At 43.7% G+C, this 24,983-nt stretch overlaps 1 protein-coding gene across 1 annotated transcript in view; it reads left to right on the top strand.

The window, feature by feature from the left end:
- VCP (valosin containing protein) overlaps positions 1-24,983 on the top strand; it is a 130,486-nt gene that overhangs the window by 26,255 nt on the left and 79,248 nt on the right. Inside the window, exon 4 of the mRNA XM_033936365.1 lies at positions 21,544-21,686. Within this exon, the coding sequence (XP_033792256.1) occupies positions 21,544-21,686 (143 nt within the window). The remainder of the gene's footprint in view (positions 1-21,543; positions 21,687-24,983) is intronic.

Genomic DNA, 24,983 nt, shown 5'->3' on the forward strand with positions numbered 1-24,983 from the left:
TCACAAAAGAGAAAAACTAAAAATCTGCACCTAGTCAACTTCCTAATGACTCATTTGTTAATGTCAGAAATTTTACTCCAAAAATATTTTTAAAAAATCTTGGGGTTGGCTGATGCAGAAACTTTGCCTATAACAAATTCTTATTATATAGAAACATAGAAATAGACGGCAGATAAGGGCCCACGGCCCATCTAGTCTGCCCACCTTAATGTCCCTCCCCTACCTTTGCCCTGTGAATAGATCCCATGTGCCGATCCCATTTGGCCTTAAAATCAGGCACGCTGCTGGCCTCAATCACCTGTAGTGGAAGACTATTCCAGCGATCAACCACTCTTTCGGTGAAAAAGAATTTCCTGGTGTCACCTCGTAGTTTCCCGCCCCTGATTTTCAACGGATGCCCTCTTGTTGTCGTGGGACCCTTGAAAAAGAAGATATCTTCCTCCGCCTCGATGCGGCCCGTAAGATACTTGAACGTCTCGATCATGTCCCCCCTCTCTCTGCGCTCCTCGAGCGAGTATAGCTGTAATTTGTCAAGCCGTTTTTCGTATGGTAGATCCTTGAGTTCCGAGACCATCCGGGTGGCCATTCTTTGCACCGACTCCAGTCTCAGCACATCCTTGCGATAATGCGGCCTCCAGAATTGCACACAGTATTCCAGGTGGGGCCTCACCATGGATCTATACAATGGCATAATGACTTCCGCCTTACGACTGACGAAACCCCTTCGTATGCAGCCCATGATTTGTCTTGCCTTGGACGAAGCCTGCTCCACTTGATTGGCAGACTTCATGTCCTCACTGACGATTACCCCCAAGTCTCGTTCTGCTACCGTTTTTGCTAGGATCTCGCCATTAAGGGTATAAGACTTGCATGGATTCTGGCTGCCCAGGTGCATAACTTTGCATTTTTTGGCATTGAAGTTGAGTTGCCATGTCCTAGACCATCGCTCCAGTAGGAGTAGGTCGTGCATCATGTTGTCGGGCACTGAATCTTCGTCTGTTGTGCATTTGCCCACTACATTACTAAGTTTGGCGTCATCGGCGAATAATGTTATTTTACCTCGAAGCCCTTCTGCCAAGTCTCTTATAAAGATGTTGAATAGGATTGGGCCCAAGACTGAGCCCTGTGGTACTCCACTAATCACCTCCGTCATTTCGGAGGGGGTGCCGTTCACTACCACCCTTTGGAGCCTACCTCCAAGCCAGCTCCCAACCCATTTCGTCAATGTGTTACCTAATCCTATAGAACTCATCTTGCTCAGTAACCTGTGGTGTGGTACGCTATCGAATGCTTTGCTAAAGTCCAGGTACACGATGTCCAGGGACTCCCCAATATCCAGCTTCCCCGTTACCCAGTCAAAGAAGCTGATCAGGTTGGATTGGCAGGATCTCCCCTTAGTAAATCCATGTTGTCGGGGATCCCGTAGATTCTCCTCATCCAGGATCTTATCTAATTGGTGTTTGATTAGAGTTTCCATTAGTTTGCTCACTATCGATGTTAGACTCACTGGTCTGTAGTTTGCTGTCTCCATCTTTGAGCCTTTCTTGTGGAGTGGAATGACGTTAGCCGTCCTCCAGTCCAACGGGACGCTGCCTGTACTAAGGGAGAGGTTGAAGAGCGCGGATAGTGGCTCCGCCAAGACATCACTCAGCTCCCTAAGCACCCTGGGGTGCAGGTTGTCCGGCCCCATTGCTTTGTTAACCTTGAGCTTTGACAGCTCACCGTAGACACTGCTGGGCGTAAACTCAAAGTTACTAAACGGGTCAACTGAGCCAACCCTTGTCTGTAGCTGAGGGCCGAGCCCTGGCGCTTCTCGGGTGAAGACTGAGCAGAAGTATTCATTTAATAGTTGGGCTTTTTCCGAATCCTTTTCCACATAGTCTCCGTCTGGTTTCCTAAGACGTACAATCCCGCCTGAGTTTTTTCTTCTATCACTGATATACCTGAAGAAGGATTTATCTCCCTTCTGGATGTTCTTTGCTAGAGACTCCTCCATGAGGAATTTAGCCTCCCTGACTGCTGTTTTGACGGCTTTTGATTTGGCCAGGTAGTCTGCTCTAGAGTCCTGCTTCCCTGATTGTTTGTAAGAGATGAATGCTTTTTTCTTCTCCTTGATCAGGTCTGAGATCTCCGCAGTAAACCACTGTGGCTTATTGTTCCTTCGCCGTTTACTTACTGATTTTACTTAGCGGTTTGTTGCTTCTTGTATGGTTGCTTTCAAAGTCGACCACATGTCTTCCACGTTATCGGTTTCTTCTTGGCTTTGTAGCGCCTGGTGAACGAAGTCTCCCATTTCTTTGAAATTTGTGTCCTTGAATATGAGGACTTTGGTTAGTGTAGTAGATTTAGTGAAACCTTTCCTGATATTGAACCATACCATGTTGTGGTCACTGGAGGCCAATGTGTCGCCCACCGAGACCTCTGTGACACTTTCTCCATTGGTAAGTATCAGGTCCAGTATTGCCTGATCCCTTGTCGGTTCCAACACCAGTTGCCTGAGGCTTGCTCCTTTCATAGAGTTTAATAGCCTCCTGCTGCTGCCGGAAGCAGAGGTAAGTGTAACCCAATCCACATCAGGCATGTTGAAGTCACCTAGCAATACTGTGTCCCCACGCAAGGTGATATTTTCTATATCTTCGATTATTTCCATATCCAGGTCATCCTGTTGTCTTGGGGGTCTGTAAATTACGCCAAGATACAAGCATTTGTCCTTCCCTCTGGTCAAATTAACCCAAAGGGATTCCCCAGTATACTGGACATCTGAGATTCTCGTGACCTTAATGTCATCTTTAGTATATAATGCTACACCCCCTCCCTTCCTACCCTCTCTGTCCCGGCGAAGCAAGTTGTAACCCGGTATGACCATGTCCCACCCGTGGGAGTCTGTGAGCCAGGTTTCGGATATCGCCACCACATCCAGGTCGGCATTCCTTATTTCTGTTTCCAATTCCAGGATCTTGTTTCCTAAACTGTGTGCGTTGACGTACATAGCCCTCCATGTTATATTTTTGTTATGTCTCAGTGGGGATATTCCTGTTTGAGCTATTTGAACACCTTTAGCATTGTTTGTGTTATTTGTGCTTTCCTGAGGCTCAGAACCATAATGTGTACTCCCCATATACCCAGAACTACAGTGTGCACTCACCCCTGACCCAGAATTTCGGTGTCTACTTTCCTCAGCCTCATAAATGTATTGGCATTTTAGTTCGCCTGGTATGTTGTTTGTGCCTGTACCCTCCCCCGACTTACCTAGTTTAAAGCCCTGTGGAATAGGCGGGCTAGGCGGTGTCCAAGGACATTCTTCCCTCTTCTGGTTAGGTGTAGCCCGTCGTGTCCCTGTAGTCCTTGCAATGCTTCTCCATGGTGCAGAAACCCGAAGTTCATCTCCTTGCACCATCCTCGCAGCCAGTCGTTCGTCCTTTGTATTCGATCCTCTCTGGCTCTGCCCTTGCCCCTCACTGGGAGAATCGAGGAGAAGACTACCTGCGCATCCATTCTCCTCAGCTTCTCCCCCAGGGCCCTGAAGTCTTCAGGTATGCTGTCCGGGCTGCTCCTTGCGGTGTCGTTGGTTCCGACGTGGATTAGAACCATGGGGAAGTGGTCTCGGGGCTTGATGAGTCTGTCAATGCAAGCAGTGACATCCTGGATCCTGGCCCCTGGCAAACAGCAGACCTCTCTTGATTGTAGGTCTGGTCTGCAGATTGGTCCCTCGGTGCCCCTCAGCAGCGAATCTCCAATGACCACCACTCTGCGCTTCTTAGGGGTGGGCTGTACTGTTGATTCCGGAGTTGGAACCGTCTGCTGAACAACTACTTGTAGCTCTTTCTCCGGACCTTCCTGTAGCAGCTGATATCTGTTCCTCAGGGCGATATGAGGTGTCGATGTTGAGCTGTCCTGTATGGGGGAAAGAGAGACAGAGTTAGGTCCTCTGCATTTTCTTGTGGAGGAAGTCACCAACTGCCAGGAGTCAGCGTCTCCAACCATTTCCTGCATTCTGGTAGTTTGTCTCAAGGTGGCCGTTTTGGATGCTATGGGTGTTCCCAGGGTGGTCTTGTCAGGTTCCTGTTCAGCGATCTGAGACAGCTCCTGGATGACTCCATCGATGAAGGTCTCGTCGTCTCGGATGCTCCTTAAGCGCTGAACCTCCTCTCTCAGGCTCTTTAGCTCCATCAAAAGGCTTTCGTCCGGTTGAACCATTACTTCTGTCTGCGTTGAGACTGTAGACATCTTTGAGGGGATGGCCTCGGTCTGTACAGAGACCTCTGCCCTCCGTCCTGGTTCTCCTTCCATCTGTACTCGGACCATAGCCATTCCCTGGGTGCTCTCGGTGACTGAACTGCCTGTTTTGATTGAAGTCTTGCTGCTTCTAGTCCTACCTGCCATTACAAAGGTTTATTGTTATTATTTCTTAATTTAAAATTTTTTTATTTATTTATTTTTTTTTTTTTAGGATGTTTGTTAGGGTGGGGGCTGTTAGGTGTTGGTCAGTAAGTGTTGAGGGAGGGATAGAGGTAGTTAGTTCTTGGTCTGAGGGATGGAGTAGTTAGTTAGTTAGTTAGTTAGTAGTAGTAGTTAGTTAGTTAACAGTTAGTTAATTGTCAGTTAAGAACGTCTGTTTGTTAGTGTGCCTGTTTAGTGAGAAAGATATACCACAGAAAAAAAAATTTCTGCTGAATTAGGAGATTTAGCATCAGACTTCATGGGTTTCCTTGAAGACTCACAAGATTTGATTCATACTAGATCTGCTCTGTTGGTGACCTGCCCTGTCTCTTACCTGCCTGCTAGCCACTAGGCCTGCCTGCCCTGTCCTTACCTTGTCCCTGCCAGTCACTAGGCCTGTCTGCCCTGTCCCGCCCTACCACTAGACCACCAGAGGGAGGATAGGGTACAGAGCCTGGCAGGGAGGGGGGACAGGGTGCATAGCTTGGCAAGGAGTGTGGGGTTGGGTGCAGAGCCTGGCAGGGAGAATTTGGTTCAGAATGTGGAAGGGGTGGGGGGGTTTCTTGTTTTCCTCCTCTTAAATCTAGGGTGTGTCTTATGGACAAAAAATATGGTAGTTTGTAATTCCTCCAACACTCCATTTTAAATGAGGATGTGATGCTAACAAGTGCACTTTCCCATGCTGTATGCAATGTTGTGTGACCCAGCTGAATCATTTTAAAGAATAATGTAAATGTGTGGGGGGGTTTCCAGCACCCTTTATTGGTACATTAAGCTATTAAGTCATAGATACAGAACTGAAGATTAGAATTGGCATCCACAGAAATAGGACTAAGTTAAATCACCATCAGCTTTCATGTCCAAAAGCTTGAAGTTCCATGGGAAAACGTCGTATTGGCTTTCATTTGACGAAAGCCTCTCTTGAGTGATGTTTAACAAACTGGGGTGCTCCTGGCTTTTGCAGTGAATCCTGCTTTTAGGTTGGGGAAATAAGGTGGAGGAAGAACCATAATGTATTTACAATATACTGCTATGGACTGAAAAAGTTAAAATAATTATGCTCAGTCAAAGGAAAAATGGGGGAGAAGGTAGAGTAAGGGTCCTTGAATGGAGGGGGAGGGGGTTAAAGTAAGTGAAGAAATCCAGAAGGAAAAACAAAAAAACCAGAAACATTCCTTGGCATGTGTAAAAACTTTTGTCTAATGCCCATTTTCTAATCGGAAATTAACCTGCACCAAAATAACATGCATGACTGGGTCCCTCGATTAAGCAGGCCAAGTCCTGTTGGCTTTTCTGGAGAGATCAGATTTTATGGGAAAATTAGAACGCTCTTGTTTTTTGCAGCTGTGCCTATTTATTGGAATGAATTGCCAAAGGAAGTTGGTCATTTAGAAAGCTATTTAAGCGGGCATATGCAGGAGTGAGGAGTGAGTAGTGTAGAACTGGAATTTTTTAGATAACAGCTGGGAATTAATGTGGAGTATAGGTTAGGATTGGATAGTGGGGAGATTTGAGGGGGGAGGTCTTGGGATGAGACTGGTTAGGGAGGGGTGGCTTGCTCCCTTTCATAGGGTAATGGAGAAGATTAAGTGACTTTCCCAAGATCAAATGGAGCGGCAGTAAGATTTGATGTAGTTTCCTTGGTTCTAGTAATCTCTTAGTCCAAAGGAGGGAATATGAATTTGTAGTGGTGATTCTGAGCAGGGACCGTCTATTGAGTGTTGGATTGTACAACACTATAGACATGATAAATAGGAGTGGTTGGGTATGGAGGGCAGCTTTTGCATTATAGGTTGGTATTGATCTTGTTACTTGCCTCACGTTTGGTGACAAGTGATCATTAAGAGACATTTTTCTACCCTTTCAATTATTGACACAACTTCCAGATTAATCCAAAAAGCGGCAACCTGCCCAATGATATATTTGTCGTGTACATCAGAAAAGCAGGTTGCAGCAGCCAGACTAGTCTTGCAGTGCTAGTGGTAGGGCATTAATTGGTGTAATAAATAGTTTGTGGTTGAGTTGGGGCTTCTATATACTGAATAGTGTCTGTAATGAGCCTTTCTAAATCCTTGCTTTTGACTTTTAAGCAGACCCCTGGGTATTTCTCTGCCCTCTTTAGTAAGAGTGAGTCATTGGGTCTGGTTGGTCATGTGCAGCATTTCAGAACTCATTCCATGTGAAATCATTTGTCTGCTTCCAAATGTGCTGCAAAGTGATGGGATTTTATTACTGGGGTAATGGAAGTTGCTACTCTATGTAAATATACAGCAGGTTTCTTTTAAACTGCTCAGGTTGGGGGCGTGGCTTGGAGCACGCAACAGAGCTCCCTGACCTCAGACAACTAAAGGAAAGGAAACATTTGCTAAGATTCGCTCACCTGAGTTAGAAAAACAAAAAATAACTTCTGAAATGGCTACCACAAGGCAAGGCAAATCGGAGAAGCCGTGCACTGTACCGTGTACCGGCAAAAAGATCGAAAGTGACTCCGGTATCACCTTCGAGTGTCCTGATCCCGTTGGAAACAGAGGAATTCTCAGATAAAGCAGATATAATGGCAGAGCTATTTAAAATTAAATTAATGCTGACGGACAACGCTGGCAAAATTTCGGAGGTAAAGGAGGAGGTGCTGGGTCTGAGGCAGGAGATCCAGACTGACAGGCAGAGGATGTCTGTGATTGAGGAGAGAATTGAACTGCTGGAAACCGTCACACAAAAGTGTGACAGTGAAAGACAAAATGTAGAAAGCTTGAAAAATCAGCTGATAGATTTGGAGAATCGGGGGAAAAGGAAGAACATCAGAGTGCTTGGACTGGCTGAACATCTTGAAGGGGGAGACACTGTACAGTTTTTAGAGAACTTGTTACCTAAACTGTTACAGTTAAACTCCAACGGGCACATAGAATCCCTTCAAAAAGACCAGTGAATCAGAATGGCCCCAGACCCTTGATTTTTAAAGTTTTAAGATACCAGCAGGCTTTAGAAATCTTAAAAGTAGCAAAAGCGAACAAAAATTTAAATTATAAAGGGTCTAAATTGTTATTGGTTCCAGACTTTGCAAAACATACTGCAAACATCAGAAAGCAGTTTCTAATGCTGAGGCAACAGTTGAAAGAAAAAGGTTACATGTACGGTTTGTACTATCCATCTACAATGAGAATATCTACTGGAAATAAGTCCTGGTATTTTCAAGACCCTGCAAAACTTAAAGAGATTCTATCACAAGAGGAACCGATGTCTACATAAAGGAAAATTGATTAAAGGAAAAAGAGAAAATGGAGAAAACTCATTTTGAAGAGAAGAAAAGAGGGGAAAAAAAAGAAGTGGATTGATATTGGACCAAGTTATTTTTACTGCATTTGAAGATCTTTGGACTAAGTTTTTCTTACTTTGAATGTACTGATACATTCTTAATTTAATAAGAAATTAATTATCTATGAGAGATATTATAAATATAATATATATATTTACCTAACTACTAATTACTAACCATCCTGAATAACAATAATTGATTAATATGAGGAAATAAATATAGGATATTACATATTTCAAAAGGGGTTATTAATAAAATAGGAAATAATTTTAGACTTTTATTAATAAATATGAAAATATATATTTTATTCAAATATTTATTTATATTGAATATATCATGATTGATTTTTAAATGAGAATGTTATAAATAAATTGGTTAGATGCTAATATTAGTAATATATTAACGCTATGAATGAATATATTTAAATTAACAATGAATATTTAATATACATGGAATTATAGTTAAAATTGAAAATGTTAACAAAATATTAAGATAGGATATATATTACTTTGAAAGGAAGATATATTTATAATTTATATGAATTAAGTATGATTCTTAATATAATGATATATTTTACCTAGATACTAATTGATATGAAATATAAAAATTATTAAATAAAGGGTTAAGTCTGGGAATTGGGTTTTTTAAAGAAGAGATAATTACTAAGGAGATAAAGATTTTTAAGATACTATTATTTATATGAATAACTTATATGAATGAAAATTTATTTGAATAGTTATATTTGAATTCATTATAGATAATTTTATGTTATTTGCTACAATGAAATATTAATATTAATGATAATAATTATTAATTGAATGATTGAATATGTATGGATAGAAATAATGAAATATTAAATATGTGGGGGAAAAAGAATAGCTGAATTTTTGAGAGATATTAATTCAATATGGAGGGATATTAGTTGTCTGGGGGAGGGGGTTTAGGGTCTGCTATACCAATGTGTGTTCCAGATCAGACAATGATTATGGGGGGGAGGGGAGGGAGCATAGAGAGAGGGAGGGGGGTTCACAGTAATAATATATTGATGAGGATTGAAAATGGGATAAATGTAAAATTTGAATTTTTCTTTTATAATCTTATTTTAGGGGAGGGAAAGGGATGGGGGAATTGGATAAATGAATTATATTTACTTAATGTGCTGAGGTCTGGTCATCTTTTTTTATTTTAGAAATATTTGCCAAAATTTAATTATAAAATAGATGGATATAAAAATTTATTCTATTAACGTCAATGGTTTAAATCATCCTATTAAGAGAAAGAAAGTACTAACGTTCCTTAAAAAGCAAAATGCGGACATATATTTTATTCAAGAGTCGCACCTTTCTGATATTGAATCTAAAAAGTTATCTGGGGGTTGGATTTCTAAATGCTTCTTTGCACCTGCAATAGGGAAAAAAGCTGGGGTTGCTGACCTGATAAATAGGAAGTGCAATGCTGATTTCAAATTAATAAACCATGATCCTTTAGGAAGATGGGTGCATATCAAAATGGTTCTGGGAAATACAACCCTGGATTTATTAAATTTATATGCTCCTAATTCGAATCAAATGGAGTTTTTCAAACAAGTTCAACAATTACTGTTACCACTGGCTACTTCTAATTTAATCGTAGCAGGGGATTTCAATGCTGTAATGCAGTGTTTTTCAACCTTTTTTGGGCAAAGGCACACTTGTTTCATGAAAAAAATCACGAGGCACACCACCATTAGAAAATGTTAAAAAATTTAACTCTGTGCCTATATTGACTATATATAAAGTAATTCTCTTGAATAGGAATCAAATAAACACAAAGAAAGTATTTTATAATGCTGCCACCGCCAACAACACCGTTGGCGGCGGTGGCACTCAATGGCTAAAGAGCCGCAGTTTGCCGGCCTAGGGACAACACTGGAGGGTGGCCAGCTGTGCACCCCCTTGGGACGTAAACCCGGGGTGGGGCAGACCGCCCCCCCCCCACCCTGGTATGCCACTATCTGTACCTCACTCCCTCCCTATGACCAAAAGTTCTCCTTTCTTCTATTCCCCGTGTACACAACCATCTCTTTCCCTCCCTTCCTCTCTCCAAAGTCCATGCCTTCTGTGTCCAAACACTCATTCCCTCCCCCACCTCAGCATCTCTTTCCCTCCCTTCCTCTCTCCCAAGTCCATTTCTTCTGTGTCCAAAAACGCATTCCCTCCCCCACCTCAGCATCTCTTTCCCTCCCTTCCTCTCTCCCAAGTCCATTTCTTCTGTGTCCAAAAACGCATTCCCTCCCCCACCTCAGCATCTCTTTCCCTCCCTTCCTCTCTCCCAAGTCCATTTCTTCTGTGTCCAAAAACGCATTCCCTCCCCCACCTCAGCATCTCTTTCCCTCCCTTCCTCTCTCCCAAGTCCATTTCTTCTGTGTCCAAAAACGCATTCCCTCCCCCACCTCAGCATCTCTTTCCCTCCCTTCCTCTCTCCCAAGTCCATGCCTTCTGTGTCCAAAACGCACTCCCTCCCCCCTTTTGTGTTCCGTGTTTGCCTCCCAGCTCATCTTTGCAACTTTCTCAGCAAAACGAAGCTCAAGCCGCGAGGCTTGTCTTCTGCTTCCTGCCTGCCCTGCCGCGCACAAATAGCCGAACGGAAGTATTCTCCGACGTCAGTGCTGACGTCGGAGGGCAGGCTTTGCTTAAGCCCTCCCTCCGACGTCAGCGCTGACATCGGGGAACGCTTGCGATCGGCTATATGTTAGCTGCAGGGCAGGCAGGAACAGAAGACGAGCCTCGCGGCTCGAGATGTATTGAACTCTGCGGGTCCCCCGTCCAGCTCTCTCCTGTCCACGTGGGGCGGACCGCCCCTCTCCCTAGACTGGTGGTACTGCCCTGATGGCGGCCCTGACAGTACGGCACACCAGGCAACATCTCGCGGCACACTAGTGTGCCGCGGAACAGCGGTTGAAAAACACTGCTGTAATGGATCCAATTTTGGATAAGAGACCAAGTAGAATTATGAAATCGTTAGGTTTAGATAATTTGGTTCAATCTTGTAATTTAGTTGATATATGGCGTATTCTTCATTTTAATTATCAGGAATTCTCTTTTTGTTCTCAGGTCCATAAATCTTTCTCACGAATTGATTATATATTCGTGTCTAATAATATAGCGCAGCGAGTGATGAATGCAGTTATTGATCCCATTATAATTTCAGACCATACTGGTGTGTGGATTGACTTTCAGAATAATGATATAGTACATTTCGATCCAATTTGGAGATTTGATAATGCTTTATTTGCGGACTCGAACTTTCTGGAAGATTTTAAATTAAAGATGAATGAATTTTTTCAAATAAATAATTCGGACAATATTAATGCTGAGATTCTGTGGGACGCATTTAAAGCAACAATAAGAGGAAATATTATTTCATATTCAGCATTTATCAAAAACAACTTAAAAAACAATATGTTGATCTGGAAAACCAAATTAAAGTATTAGAAAATAAATTAATTAAGAACTGGGAACATAATACATTACAAAGTTTATTAAAAATAAAAGCGAAATATAATGAGATTTCTTCTCAATTTGTGAGGAAAGATATCTTCTATAAGCAAGTTCAGTACTATGGTAATTCAAACAAAGCTGGAAGATTATTAGCTAATTTTCTTAAAGCAAAAAAAAGGAAATCTAAGATTATTGCAATTAAAGATACACAAGGCAACACACACACTAACACCAAAGATATTTTAATACAATTTCTTGATTTTTATAAAGATTTATATTCTTCTGAATCTTATGAAAATAAAGAACAAGAGGGATTAAATTTCTTAAACTCATTTATTGGACCAAATGTTCCGGATCATATAAAACGAAGTTTAGAAGATCTTATATCTTTAAAAGAAATAGAATCAGCATTGAAGTCTCTTAGAGTTGGATCCATTCCGGGTGGTGATGGATATACTGTTGAATTCTATAAAACATTTCAAAATATCATCTTACCATATTTATTAAATTTGTATCAATATCAAATAAATAATGGGAATATATCAGGTACTATGGCTGATTCAGTAATTATCCCAGGACAAGCAGGCATGATATTCTCACATGTGGGTGACGTCATCTACGGAGCCCCAGCGCGGACAGCTTTTCAAGCAAACTTGATTGAAGTTTCAAGTTTGCTACACTGCACCACGCATGTGCATGCCTTCTTGCCCACTAGAGGGCGCATCCCCACCTCGTGGTCCTCAGTTCATTCTCTTCCGCGGAGCCAGAAGCCCTGTGGAAATTGTGCTCTTAGTTTTGCCTTCTGTCACCGCGGCTGTGTCTCTTTTTTGATTCGGTCGCTGTGTTTCTCTTTTTTGTTCCTTTATTTCTTTCCATTTTTGTCGAAAAAAAACAAAAAAAAAACTTTTTCGTTCGGCTCCGGGAGCTCCCGGTAGCCGCGGCCGCGGGACCTCGCTTGTTCCCGGCCGGTTTTTGGGCCCATGTCCTGTCCTGTGACGGGCTTCAAAAAGTGCACCCGGTGCGATCGGCTTCTTTCTATTACCGATCCTCACCGGTGGTGCTTGCGTTGTCTGGGCCCTGAGCACCCCAACGACACTTGTTCCCGGTGCTCCACTTTTCAGAGGAGAGCTCTCCGCCGCCGTCAGGCTCGTATGGCGGAGCTCTTTGCAGTGGACCCCGTGGCGGGGAAGGCCTTGACGTCGGCCCCGGCCCCGGCCTTGACCTCGGCCTCGACTCCTTCGTCCTCGCCCCGGGAGCCCTCGACGTCGAAGCCGGTGTCTTTGACTCCGAAGTCGGCGAAGGGTAAGTCCTCACTTCCTTCTTCACTTTCAGCCTCGAAGAAGCCATCCTCTAGTTCCTCGGTGGGGGCGGGTGGGTCGTCCTCGGCCCCGCCCCGAGAGCCGAACTCGGGTGCCCCGCGGGAATACTCGTTACCTAGGTCGCCCTCGAGGGAGCACCCGACGGCCCCGGATCTGCCAACTATGATGGGGGTTCCCGTCTTCCAGGACTTGCTCCGGGCTCTTATCGCCTCGGAGCTGTCCGGGGCCATCACGCACCTTCAGCAGGCTTCGGCCTCGGCTGCCCCGGCGTCGGTGACCTCGGTCTCGGTGCCCTCGACTTCGGGCCCGGGGGGGGGTTTCGGCCTCGGGACAAGGTGCGGCGAGTTCGGAGGATCTCTTCCTCTTCTTCCTCGTCGAGGTCCTCCCAGGGTTCCTCGCCCTCGGGTCGGCCTCGGGCGAAGCGTCGATCGAGGAAGCCCAAACGCCAACGAGCTTCTCCTCGGCGCCGCGGTCGCTCCTCGCCGACCGGGGCTGAGACCCTGCGGGTCTCCGAGCTACGCCTCGATAACCCGAGGCTGTTCCGTTCGTCTGAGGTTGAGTGCTCGAGGGACTCTTCGCCAAGACGGAAGGGGCGTGCCTCGGTGCCCCATACCCCGGGGACTTCCCGAAGGGGTTCCTCGGGACATGGGCGGTCCCCGACCCCGCCTCGATCGCTCGGGGCGGCTTCTTGGGGTTCGGGGTCTGGCACAGGAAGGGAACCTCGTTACTCACGCGAGGCTTCTCCTTCCTTCTTAGCGAGGCGCTCGTCTCGATCTCCCTCTCCACCTTCAAAACCCGCCTCTTTCTCTAGATTCGTTCTGGATAAGGGAAGGGCTTTGGACCTTGATCTGGGAGCAGGATCACAGTACACCAAGGAGTTTTTGGAGGAGCAGGATTTACCCTCTCCCCCCAGAGAGACGCCTCGGCTCCCTCTTAATAAGGTTCTTAGCCAGACCTTCTTGAGGAACCTTGACTCCCCTCTTACAGTCACAGCGGTGCCTTCTAAGATGGAGTCCAAGTATCGCACTGTTCCGTGCAAGGGCTTTGATAAGGCACAGCTGTTCCACCAGTCCCTACTGGTGGAGTCGGCTTTGAAGAAGTCGCAGCCTTCCAGGGTCTCTGCGGCAGTTCCCCCCCGGACGGGAGGGACGGACCTTGGACAAGTTTGGTCGTCGCCTCTATTCCAACTCTTTGATGGCGACCAGGGTCCTAAATTACGCATTCACCTTCTCGTCTTATTTGAGACAGATGGTGAAGTCGTTGCCGGGGTATTATGGAGTCATGCCGGATTCCCATAAGGAGTATTTTGGGGCTTTTATGTCCAATTTGTCCCAGCTGCGTGTCTACCTCTTCCATGCTGTATACGACGCATTTGAGCTCGCCTCTCGAGTGTCCGCCTTCTCGGTGGCCATGCGCCGCCTTGCATGGCTCCGTACCCTGGATATGGACCCAAATTTGCAAGAACGTCTAGCCAATCTTCCATGTGTTAGCTCAGAGTTGTTTGATGAATCCTTGGAGGCGGCGACCAAGCGTTTGTCTGAACACGAGCGCTCTATTGCCTCGTTGGTCCGTCCCAAACCCCGGGCTCCGCCGCAGAAGCCGTTTAGACCCCCTCCGCGGCGGTACCCGCAGAAGTCGACGCCGGCCTTCTCCAGGCCACCGCCCCGATGCCCCCAGCAGCAGGGCAGGGCGTCCCAACCAAAGCCTCTAGCGTAAGGAGCGTCTAAACCCGCTCCGTCTTTTTGACGTGATGCGCGGTTGGGGGCGGGCCCCCTCCGCACTGTCAAAAGACCCCCTTCCTATCGGGGGCCGATTGCAGGCCTTTTTTACAGCCTTCGCCGAGATCACGTCGGACGCATGGATGCTCCGGATCATCTCCGAGGGTTACTCGCTAAACTTCTTAGCCATGCCGCCAGAGTACCCGCCGGGGGCTTCCCCTGGCTGTCGACACCTGCTTCCTATCCTCCTGGCGGAAGCCAGGTCCTTGTTGAGCCTTCGGGCGGTGGAGCCCGTGCCCCCGAACCAAAGGGGACGGGGGTTTTACTCCCGTTACTTTTTGGTCCCGAAGAAGACAGGGGACTTGCGCCCCATTCTGGACCTCAGGAGGCTCAACAAGTTCCTGGTCCGGGAGAAGTTCCGTATGTTGTCCCTTCCAATCCTGTACCCTCTGTTAGAATCGGGGGACTGGATGTGCTCCCTGGACCTGAAGGAAGCATATACTCATGTTCCGGTGCATCCCGCCTTCCGCCAGTACTTACGGTTCCAGGTGGGGGAGTTGCACCTCCAATATCGCGTCCTTCCCTTCGGGCTGGCCTCGTCTCCTCGGGTCTTTACAAAGTGTATGGTGGTGGTCGCGGCTGCCCTAAGATCTCAGGGACTGCAGGTCTTCCCCTACCTGGACGATTGGCTGATCAAGGCTTCGTCCCGGGAGGGGGTTATCTCAGCGACCCGACAGACTATCAGTTTTCTTCAACGTCTGGGGTTCGAGGTAAATTTTCCCAAGTCGCAGTTGTGCCCGGCTCAATCCCTTCAGTTTATCGGGGCCGTGCTGGACACGGTTCGCCTTCGTGCGTTCCTTCCCTCGTCGAGACTGGAGGCTCTGCTTCGCCTGGCACGCCAGATTCTGCGGCAGCGCTCCGTCTCTGCGCACAGGCTGATGATTCTGCTCGGCCACATGGCTTCGACAGTTCATGTCACGCCGTTTGCCAGATTGAATCTGAGAATTCCTCAGTGGACCTTGGCCTCCCAGTGGCGTCAGGATCGAGACCCGCTCTCCCTCCCTGTAGCGGTCACTCCTTCTTTGAGACGATCGCTCCGTTGGTGGACCAACTCTTCCAATCTTTCAGGGGGTTTGCTCTTTCTCCACATCACAAGGTCCTGACCACGGACTCTTCGGAGTATGCGTGGGGGGCTCACCTCGATGGTCTGCGGACTCAAGCGCTATGGTCGGCGGGGGACCGTCTGTGTCACATCAATGTGTTGGAGCTTCGTGCCATCTTTCTGGCAGCTCGGGCGTTCGGTCATCTGCTGCTCAATCAGGTGGTCCTGGTACGGATGGACAACCAAGTGGCAATGTATTATGTAAACAAGCAAGGGGGAACGGGCTCCTGGTTCCTGTGCCAGGAGGCCTTGCGCCTTTGGGAATGGGCGACTTCCCAGAACATTTTCCTGCGGGTGGTTTACATTCAGGGAGAAAAGAATTGTCTGGCCGACAAACTCAGTCGTATTCTCCAGCCGCACAAGTTCTGCGCGAGGTCTTCGACCGCTGGGGAACGCCTCAGGTGGATCTGTTTGCCTCCCCGGAGACTCACAAACTGCCCCTCTACTGTTCACGGATTTACTCCCAGGACCGTCTCGAGGCAGACGCCTTCCTTCTCAACTGGGAAGGGAGATTCCTTTATGCGTTTCCTCCTTTTCCTCTGATCTTGAGGACGTTGGTTCACCTCAAGTCATCCGGCGCTACTATGATTCTCCTTGCGCCTCGGTGGCCTCGTCAGCACTGGTTCTCCCTGCTTCTTCAACTCAGTACCAGGGAGCCTCTACTTCTGCCGGTGTTTCCCTCTCTGCTGTCTCAGAGTTGGAGTTCGCTGTTGCATCCCAATCTTCAGTCATTACATCTAACGGCTTGGTTCCTTTCCCTCTGACTTCGGCGGTCAGGGAGGTGTTGGAAGCCTCGCGCAAGGCCTCGACTTGGCTTTGTTATTCTCAAAAGTGGACCAGATTTTCATCCTGGTGTACCTCACACCATCTGGATCCAAGTTTGGTTCCGGTGTCCTCGGTTCTGGAATATTTGTTGCATTTGTCCAAGTCTGGGTTGAAGACAACTTCCATCCGGGTACATCTTAGTGCTATTGCTGCTTTCCATCGGCATCTAGAGGGACGCTCTCTCTCTCTACATCCTCTAGTGGTTCGTTTCATGAGGGGTTTAGTTAATATTAATCCTCCTATGAAACCTATCCTGTAGTTTGGGATCTCAATGTGGTCTTGGCTCAACTGATGAAACCTCCTTTTGAGCCTATTGACAAGTCTCTTCTTAAGTTTCTCACTTGGAAGGTGGTCTTTTTACTTGCGCTCACGTCTGCTTGTCGGATTAGTGAGCTACAGGCTTTGGTTGCGGACCCGCCCTTTACTGTATTCCATCATGACAAGGTGGTTCTTCGCACCCATCCTAAATTCCTACCTTAGGTTGTGTCTGATTTCCACCTCAATCAGTCTATTGTTCTTCCGGTGTTCTTCCCGAAGCCCCACTCTCATCCTGGTGAGGCGGCGCTTCACACGCTGGACTGTAAGAGGGCGTTGGCTTTTTATCTCCAACGTACCAAGTCTCATCGGAAGGTTCCTCAATTATTTTTGTCCTTTGATCCAAATAGGCTGGGACTTCTATTTCCAAGCGCACCTTGTCCAACTGGCTAGCTGCTTGTATTTCTTTTTGCTACGCTCAGCTGGTCTCACGCTCCATGGTAGAGTCACGGGGCATAAGGTCAGGGCAATGGCAGCTTCTGTTGCTTTCCTCCGATCTACTCCTGTGGAGGACATATGTAAAGCTGCCACTTGGTCTTCGGTTCATACGTTCACCTCTCACTACTGTCTGGATACTTTGTCCAGAAGCGATGGCCAGTTTGGCCAGTCGGTGCTATGTAATCTGTTTTCTTAAATTGCCATCCTCCCACCTGCCCTTTTTTGGTTGGCTTGGAGGTAACCCACATGTGAGAATATCATGCCTGCTTGTCCTGGGATAAAGCACAGTTACTTACCGTAACAGGTATTATCCAGGGACAGCAGGCATATATTCTCACAACCCGCCCACCTCCCCGGGGATGGCTTCTTTGCTGGTTATGGAACTGAGGACCACGAGGTGGGGATGCGCCCTCTAGTGGGCAAGAAGGCATGCACATGCGTGGTGCAGTGTAGCAAACTTGAAACTTCAATCAAGTTTGCTTGAAAAGCTGTCCGCGCTGGGGCTCCGTAGATGAAGTCATCAACATGTGAGAATATATGCCTGCCATCCCTGGATAACACCTGTTACGGTAAGTAACTGTGCTTTATTGTCTTACCAAAACCAAACAGGGATCCTACCTTGGTTTCAAATTACAGGCTTATATCTTTATTAAATGTAGATGGTAAGTTGCTTGCTAAAGTATTAGCAATAAGATTAGCAAAAGCTCTTCCTTTTATTATTGATGTACACCAAACAGGATTTATTGTTAAAAGACACTCATCAAACAATACTAAATTAGCATTCCATTCTTTAAATTTAGTGAAAAATATGAATGATCCAGCTTTTATGCTATCTTTAGATGCAGAAAAAGCATTTGATAGAGTGGAATGGAGTTATATGTATCAAGCTCTGGAATGGTTTGGAATAGGCCCCGGTTTTATTAAAATGGTTCAGACTTTGTATAGCTCTCCTGGTGCAAGATTATTACATTAATAACAATTTATCAGATAGATTTAACTTGCGTAGGGGAGTTAGACAAGGATGTCCTTTGTCCCCCTTACTTTTTGATATTGTTTTAGAACCCTTATTAATTGCAATTAATCAAACTAAGGAGATAAAGGGAATCCCATTTTCTTACTGGGAATTTAAACTTTCTGCATATGCAGATGATATATTATTATATTTAAGAGAACCAAGTTTACTTAATCTTCTAGAGAAATTTGGGAAATTTTCTGGATATAAAATTAATTGGAGTAAATCGGAAATTCTTCCAATTAATGTTCACTGTACCAAAGGATTATTTGATTCATATTCATTTATTTGGAAAGAAGACGGGTTAAAATATTTAGGAATTATTATCAAAAATACTATTGAAGATACAGTAAAAGAAAATGAAAAACTTTTATTAAAAAAAATAACAGAAATGTGTGAGCAATGGAATCCTTTACATCTTTCTTGGTGGGGAAGAGTCCAAACAATTAAAATGATGATATTGCCTGTGGTTTGTTATCAAATGAGTATGATACCAATATTTTTTCAGGGGTCATTTTATAAAAAGTTAAACAATATTCTTACAAAATTTGTTTGGTTTGGGAAAAGACCCAGAATTGCTTTAGTATCTTTACAAAGACCAATTGTGGAGGGAGGAGTAAATTTTCCAAATTTTTATAGGTACCATCAAGCCTATATTCTAAGACAGGGTATGTATTGGATCCTCCCAGATCTCATGGAGAATGTACCAGATTGGCTATATCTAGAATGGCGGCTCCTGTTCCCACTACATCCAGAATATCTAATTAGTATAAACATGCCAAGAAGATATAAGGATAACAGAATTCTATTGGATACTTGGAAGACATTAAGATATATTAGAAATCTATCACCAGAACCAATTGCTAAATCATTAAATCAATCAATTTGGGTAAACTCCAGGATCAAGATTGGCGGATACAAAATCGTCTGGAAACAATGGATAATTGCAGGTATACGAACATTGAATGATGTTATTTCAGAAGGAGCAATGCTTAGTTTTTCACAATTGCAACATAAATTTGGATTAAATAAAACACAATATTTTAAATGGTTGCAATTGAAGCAAGCTATTCAGGCAGGGTTCCCTGAATGGAAAACTCTTAATACTCAATATAGTCTGCAGGTTCTATGTTTCCAGGCGGATTTTTTGGGTCACCAAGCCACAAAATGGTATAAATTGTTAAATGGATTTTTAAACAAAAAAAAAAGAAAACTGGACTTAGGGATATTTGGAGTATTGAGATTGGTCAGACAATTTCTGAATCTCAATGGCCACGATTTTGGTCCTGGAGATTAAGATCTACAAAGTCAGCATCTATGAGTCAAACTTGGATGTTTTTGTTACATAGAGTTTTATGGACCCCTAAGCGCTTACAAAAGATAGATAGTACTAGATCTAATAGATGCTGGCATTGCAGAATAGAAGTTGGGACATTAGACCACTTAATTTTTTTTTGTCCCTGTGTAAATGCATTTTGGAAACTAATTTGGCCCCAAATTAATGAATTACTAGAAAATCATGTAGGACTCTCATATGATACTATACTATTTGGTACAGCAATGAGAACTCAGAGTCCGATTACAGCAAACAATAACAAACTATTATTAATATTGACAGGGGTCTCCATGCAACAAATAACTCAAAATTGGAAGGATTATACCAAATTAAACTATACATTTTGGTGGAATTCAGTCTGTCATATATACAAAATGGAAAAAACAATAGCATTACAACAGGGAAATATTCATAATTTTAAGAAAATTTGGGAACCATTGACTCGATATTCCAATGATCAGGTTTCATAGCACATTAGTAATGGAGAATTAAAGGTACGATGTCGGCATCTATTAGGCAAACTTGTTTCTTTTTGTTGCATAGAGCATTCTGGACCCCTACTAGATTACAAAAATTAGATTGCTCTAAGTCTAATAGATGCTGGCATTGTAAAATTGAAATTGGAACTTTAGACCATCTTTTATTTTATTGTCCATGTATTCAGGCATTTTGGATATCAATATGGGATCAAGTTAATATATTGATGGAAAATCATGTAGCATTATCCTACGACACAGTGATTTTTGGAATGTGTATGAGGGCCAAAAGTCAGATATCTGCAGCAAACAACAAATTATTGATGATTCTTACTGGAGTGGGAATTCAACAAATAACGACTAATTGGAAAGACTGTTCTAGATTGAATTGTAGTTTTTGGTGGAACTCAGTTTGTCATTTATATAAGATGGAAAGATTTCTTGCCGTACAGAGGGGATATTTTAAAAGGTTTAAGGAGGTGTGGAGGCCATTAATTGAATATTGTAATGATTAAGGGTTATTCTTTTTCCTTAGGGGATAATTTGTAAAAATGGGGGGGAGGGAGAGTCTAAATATGTATATGTTTGGATAAAATATTTTGTTGATAGGGGAGGGGATGGGAGGTGGGTGGAGGGAATTAAAACATGTGTAATAATATTGCTTAAGAATGTCAAGTGAGTGATGTGAATTACTTGTAATAATATTATACACTTGTTGAAAGAAATAAAAAGGAATAAAGATGAAAAAAAAAAAAAAAAAGTAATGGATATATTAGATTGGGGAAGGGTGGGAATGTATATTATATGGATTTAAGAACTGAAGAAAGGGGAGGGTTATATTTTATGTGATAAGATGAATTACTTGTAATCACAATTTTTCATGTATTAATTGAAGTTTATGTAAAATTAAATTATTGTAAGAATGAAATTTTATAAATAAAATATTAAAAAAAAATAAACTGCTCAGGTTGGTAATGTACAGTTTACTGAATTCGATAAATAAACTCAGTAGGTAACTAATCTGATTTAAAATTGTGGCAGCCTGGGAAAAGGATTGCTTTAATGGATTTGCAGCTAATAGTTTTTCCTTAGCTACGCACAAATGCAGTGGAAAAACTCATTCTCTGTTCAATTTCCCTGCTGTAAAAGGTTGTGAAAGCAAGAAATTCCTAAATCACTCTGTAGCATCTCAGGCAGCTTCTCATGAAAAAGAATTTCGATCATTGTTGCTCACAGCTGTTTCTTACAGACATTTTAGAAAACAGCTAAAATCCTATCTTTTCTCCAAATACCTGACTCATTCAAATAGACGATTATGTTTAATGTGTATAATCTTTTGTAAACCGCGTAGATCTTTTTGGTAACGTGGTCTATAAGTATATTATGTTATATTTATGCTCAGGCTTACTTCTAGATACTTCAGTGCTGGCTTTATTAGTTCTGTACAGCCATCTGACATGTTGATGTTTAGATGAGTGAAAATAGGTTAATACGAACCTTTTCAATTGAGCTTTCTCTTCTGTTTTTCCACTTGAATGGGCCCCCAGGCATTTAATGAGTTGATTCTCCAATATTTCTGGAAGAGCCTTTAGTGGTGACATATAAAAAACAGCCCTTTGGGAAGGAATTTTGCAGTATTGAAGTGTACTTTGTTCTTTAGCTAATGCCTGCCATTTCTTTCTTTCTTTTTCTTTTTATTTTTTTTTATAGTATCCAGCCTTGCCCAGATGTGAAGTATGGGAAACGGATTCATGTGCTACCATTGGATGACACAGTTGAAGGGATCACTGGCAATTTATTTGAGGTGTACCTCAAGCCGTACTTCCTGGAAGCTTACAGACCGATCAGGAAAGGTACTGCCCTCTTGGATAGGATTAAAGGGGAGGTAGAGGAAATTTGAGAGATTTGTGAGCCCATTAGCATTTTCCTTATTAAACAATATTTTTATTCTTTTAGATTTATTAACTACTTTTTTATGAAGAGATTCATCCAAGGTGGTTTACACTCTAAAATAGTAGTCATTAAGTATTTTCCCTATCTGTCTGTGTGGGTTCATAATCCAGCTATGGAACTTGCCTAGGGTCACGAAGAGCAGAGCTTAAATCAAACCCACAACCACAGGGTGCTGAGGCAGCAGCTCTCATCACTAGGACACACCTCCATTTTGGAAATGGACCATTTTTGTCTTTTTCTTGTAGAAATACTATTCAAATATTATATAATTGAATATTTTTTTCTTATGATAAACTTAACATAAATTCATGGACTTCATTGCAGAAGAATATTAACTACACTTCCCTGAAGTCAAATATTTTACAAAATGGTAACACTTGTAATATCTGTATGAACATAGCTGCTGTGTAAATTATGTAGCTTTTTGGGATATTTTGCTTAGACTTTGTGTTGCTTCACAAAAGCTATATTTTTACATAGAGAACAAGCAAATGAGTGCTGTTTTCAAGTCAGTATAATGTTTGTTGCCCTGTAGCCCCCCTTAGGTGACAGGTCTCTGTATGTGGTATGAGGTGACAGGAAGAGGTATGTAGAAGGGAAATAATCCCGAGGATGGTAGTGTGTGTGGGGGCGTTTGGTTTGGTTTTTTTATATAAATACTTGAGGAGTATTTATGATCTCAATCAGACAGGAAATGAGCAAAGTACATTAAGGAAATCAATATGAAGCCAGAATATGGATGGTACAGCTTTGGCCCCAGGAAGAGCTTCTGTACATGTTCCTTCCACAGCCCATGATAGGAAGAGTTCTGAGGAGAATGCAGTTGCACCCGGGGCACAATTGAAACAGACAAGACAGACAAACAGGATGTCATGGATACCGTTAAGGGGAATGATTAATCTGCTGGCTCCTAACCTGCTGAGACAACTGTGGTATTCAGATCTGGTTTGTGTACAGAGGGACCAGGGTCTCAGACTATCCTGTCACCTGGGGTTACACAGGATCCAGAGTGCTATGGTCTTACGACATGGCTCTTAAATGAACGGCCTTGGAGCACAAAGGCTATTCGGAGGTAATCATTGCCAAGAAGCAGTCAAGATTGGCCGCCTATGAGGAGGAAATGCTTCCAGGACTGGTGTGCAAAGAAGATAGTCACAGCCTCAATTTCTTTGGTTCTAGCATTCCTTCAAGATGGTCTTGCAAAAAGCATGGTGATTGGCTTCCTCAACATACAAGTAACTGATCTATCGTGCTTCAGAACTCAGGCTAAGAAAATGACATCGGCTTCTCACCCAGATATGTTGAGAGTTTTCTTGAAGGGAGCATTACATCTGCACCCTCCAGTATGTCGGCTGTTTTCTATGTGGAGTTTTAATCTCAGCCTGTGAGCCTCTGGAAGAGGCATCCTTGATGGAGCTGATGGTTAAGGCAGTGTTTCTGGTGGTGGTCCTATCAGCATGATGAGTGTCTCAGAACTGCAGGTGTTATCCTGCAGAGAACCCTTCCTCAGGATTTTGGAGAATGGACTAGTACTGCATACAGTCCCCTCTTTCTTGTCCAAGGTAGTCTCAAGTTTCCACATCAACTAGAAAGTAACACTACCTGCTTTCACGTCCTTTGGATCCAAGAAGTGACCCAAGTCCTGGATGTAAACAGTGTTACTTCAGTATCTGGAAGTCACAAATGAGTTCTGTCTGTTGGATCATCTTTGTGCTAGCAGGATCTATCTTCTAGGACCACCCGGCTTTAAAAGCAACCATTTTCTTATTTAAAAAATATATTAAAAAAAGGATCCATTGAAGATATTGGTTCATATTATCCTTCTATGAACTCTAAATAAAGGAAAGTGAGCCCTCTGAGGATTCTACACACTTTAGAAAAATATTCAGTGGTTTATAAGATAGTACTATGAATATGTTTTGATATGCTGGGAAGATTTGGTGATCTATGAGTATTTCAAGTCCCAGATGAAGTTTAGCCAAATAGTGAACCGAGTACATTTATTTAGAATATAGCATATCGAGTAAAATTGAACCTTAAACCGTCACCTATAACTCTTCTCTGGTAATCGTCACCGAGAGGGAGCAAACCTGCACCAAAATGCACTTGTAAAAGCTCTCTCCAAACCTGGTGTCAGGAGGGATAATTCTAGCATGTCTGTTTCCTCTGGAGCAAACTTCCTGTTAAAGCACACCGCAACAAGCCCATTTCTCTCCTCTGTGTGACATTCACTTCTGGGTCACAGGAGTGCCGTTCTAGCTCTGGGGCTTGTTGACACCCTGTTCACACTGGTCCAGTAAGTCTCCACTCTCCTAGCCAAGGAGGATAGAATACAAGTCCCTCCATAGTATGAATCAACCTGGGGGTCTGAGTTGGCTTAGAGCGTTTAAAATCGGTGCTGCTTCTTCCCCATCAAACAGCAGCTGGATGAGAAAGATGAGCAGGTAGAATGCTGTAATTCTTGAGCTCATACCCCAGAAATCTCTCATCTACCATCACGACCTACTCATGAACCCAGGAAGCAAACAGACAGATGTCTACAAGGGCCAGACTTGTAAGGAAAATTAGTATAGTATAATCTCGTTATAATGGACTTCAAGGGACCTGGAAAAACAGTCTGTAATATCCAGAGTTGCTTTTTTAAAAACTTTATTTAGGTCAACTTGAAACAACGTACAATCGATGAACAGCAGTCACTGCACAAGCATATCGGCAACATCAAGAACAAAACTCAGCAAAACATTGGTATGGCACGAAATGATTGCAAACCAGAACACTGTACTGGAAAGAAAAATACTCTGTCATTTTGTTTTGGGCTGCATTTTGATACTGTATCATTGGCATGCCACGCGCCTTGTAGGTGGAGTCTGCATGTCCATTATATCCGAACAAAACTACAGCTAAAAGTGGCTCTGGGGACCAAATTGGTTGTCCGTTATATCTGAAAGTTTGTTGTATGCGAGTCCACTATATGCGATGTTTATAAAGGCGTACGACCGGGACTCATCCGAGTCTGTTATAACGAGATTATACTGTAGACTAATGAAACAGGACATGTCTGAACTGCTTCCACCCCTTTCACTGATTGTACTACAGTTTGGCCCTGATTCTCCAAAAGTGCGTCCCGATTTTAGGCAGCTGTAGACGTCCTACAGCTGTCTAATCAGCCAATCGGGATGCACGTTTTTTTTAAAAAA

The sequence above is a fragment of the Geotrypetes seraphini genome, chromosome 1 (genome assembly GCF_902459505.1).
Source record: "Geotrypetes seraphini chromosome 1, aGeoSer1.1, whole genome shotgun sequence".
Taxonomy (NCBI): Eukaryota; Metazoa; Chordata; class Amphibia; order Gymnophiona; family Dermophiidae; genus Geotrypetes; species Geotrypetes seraphini.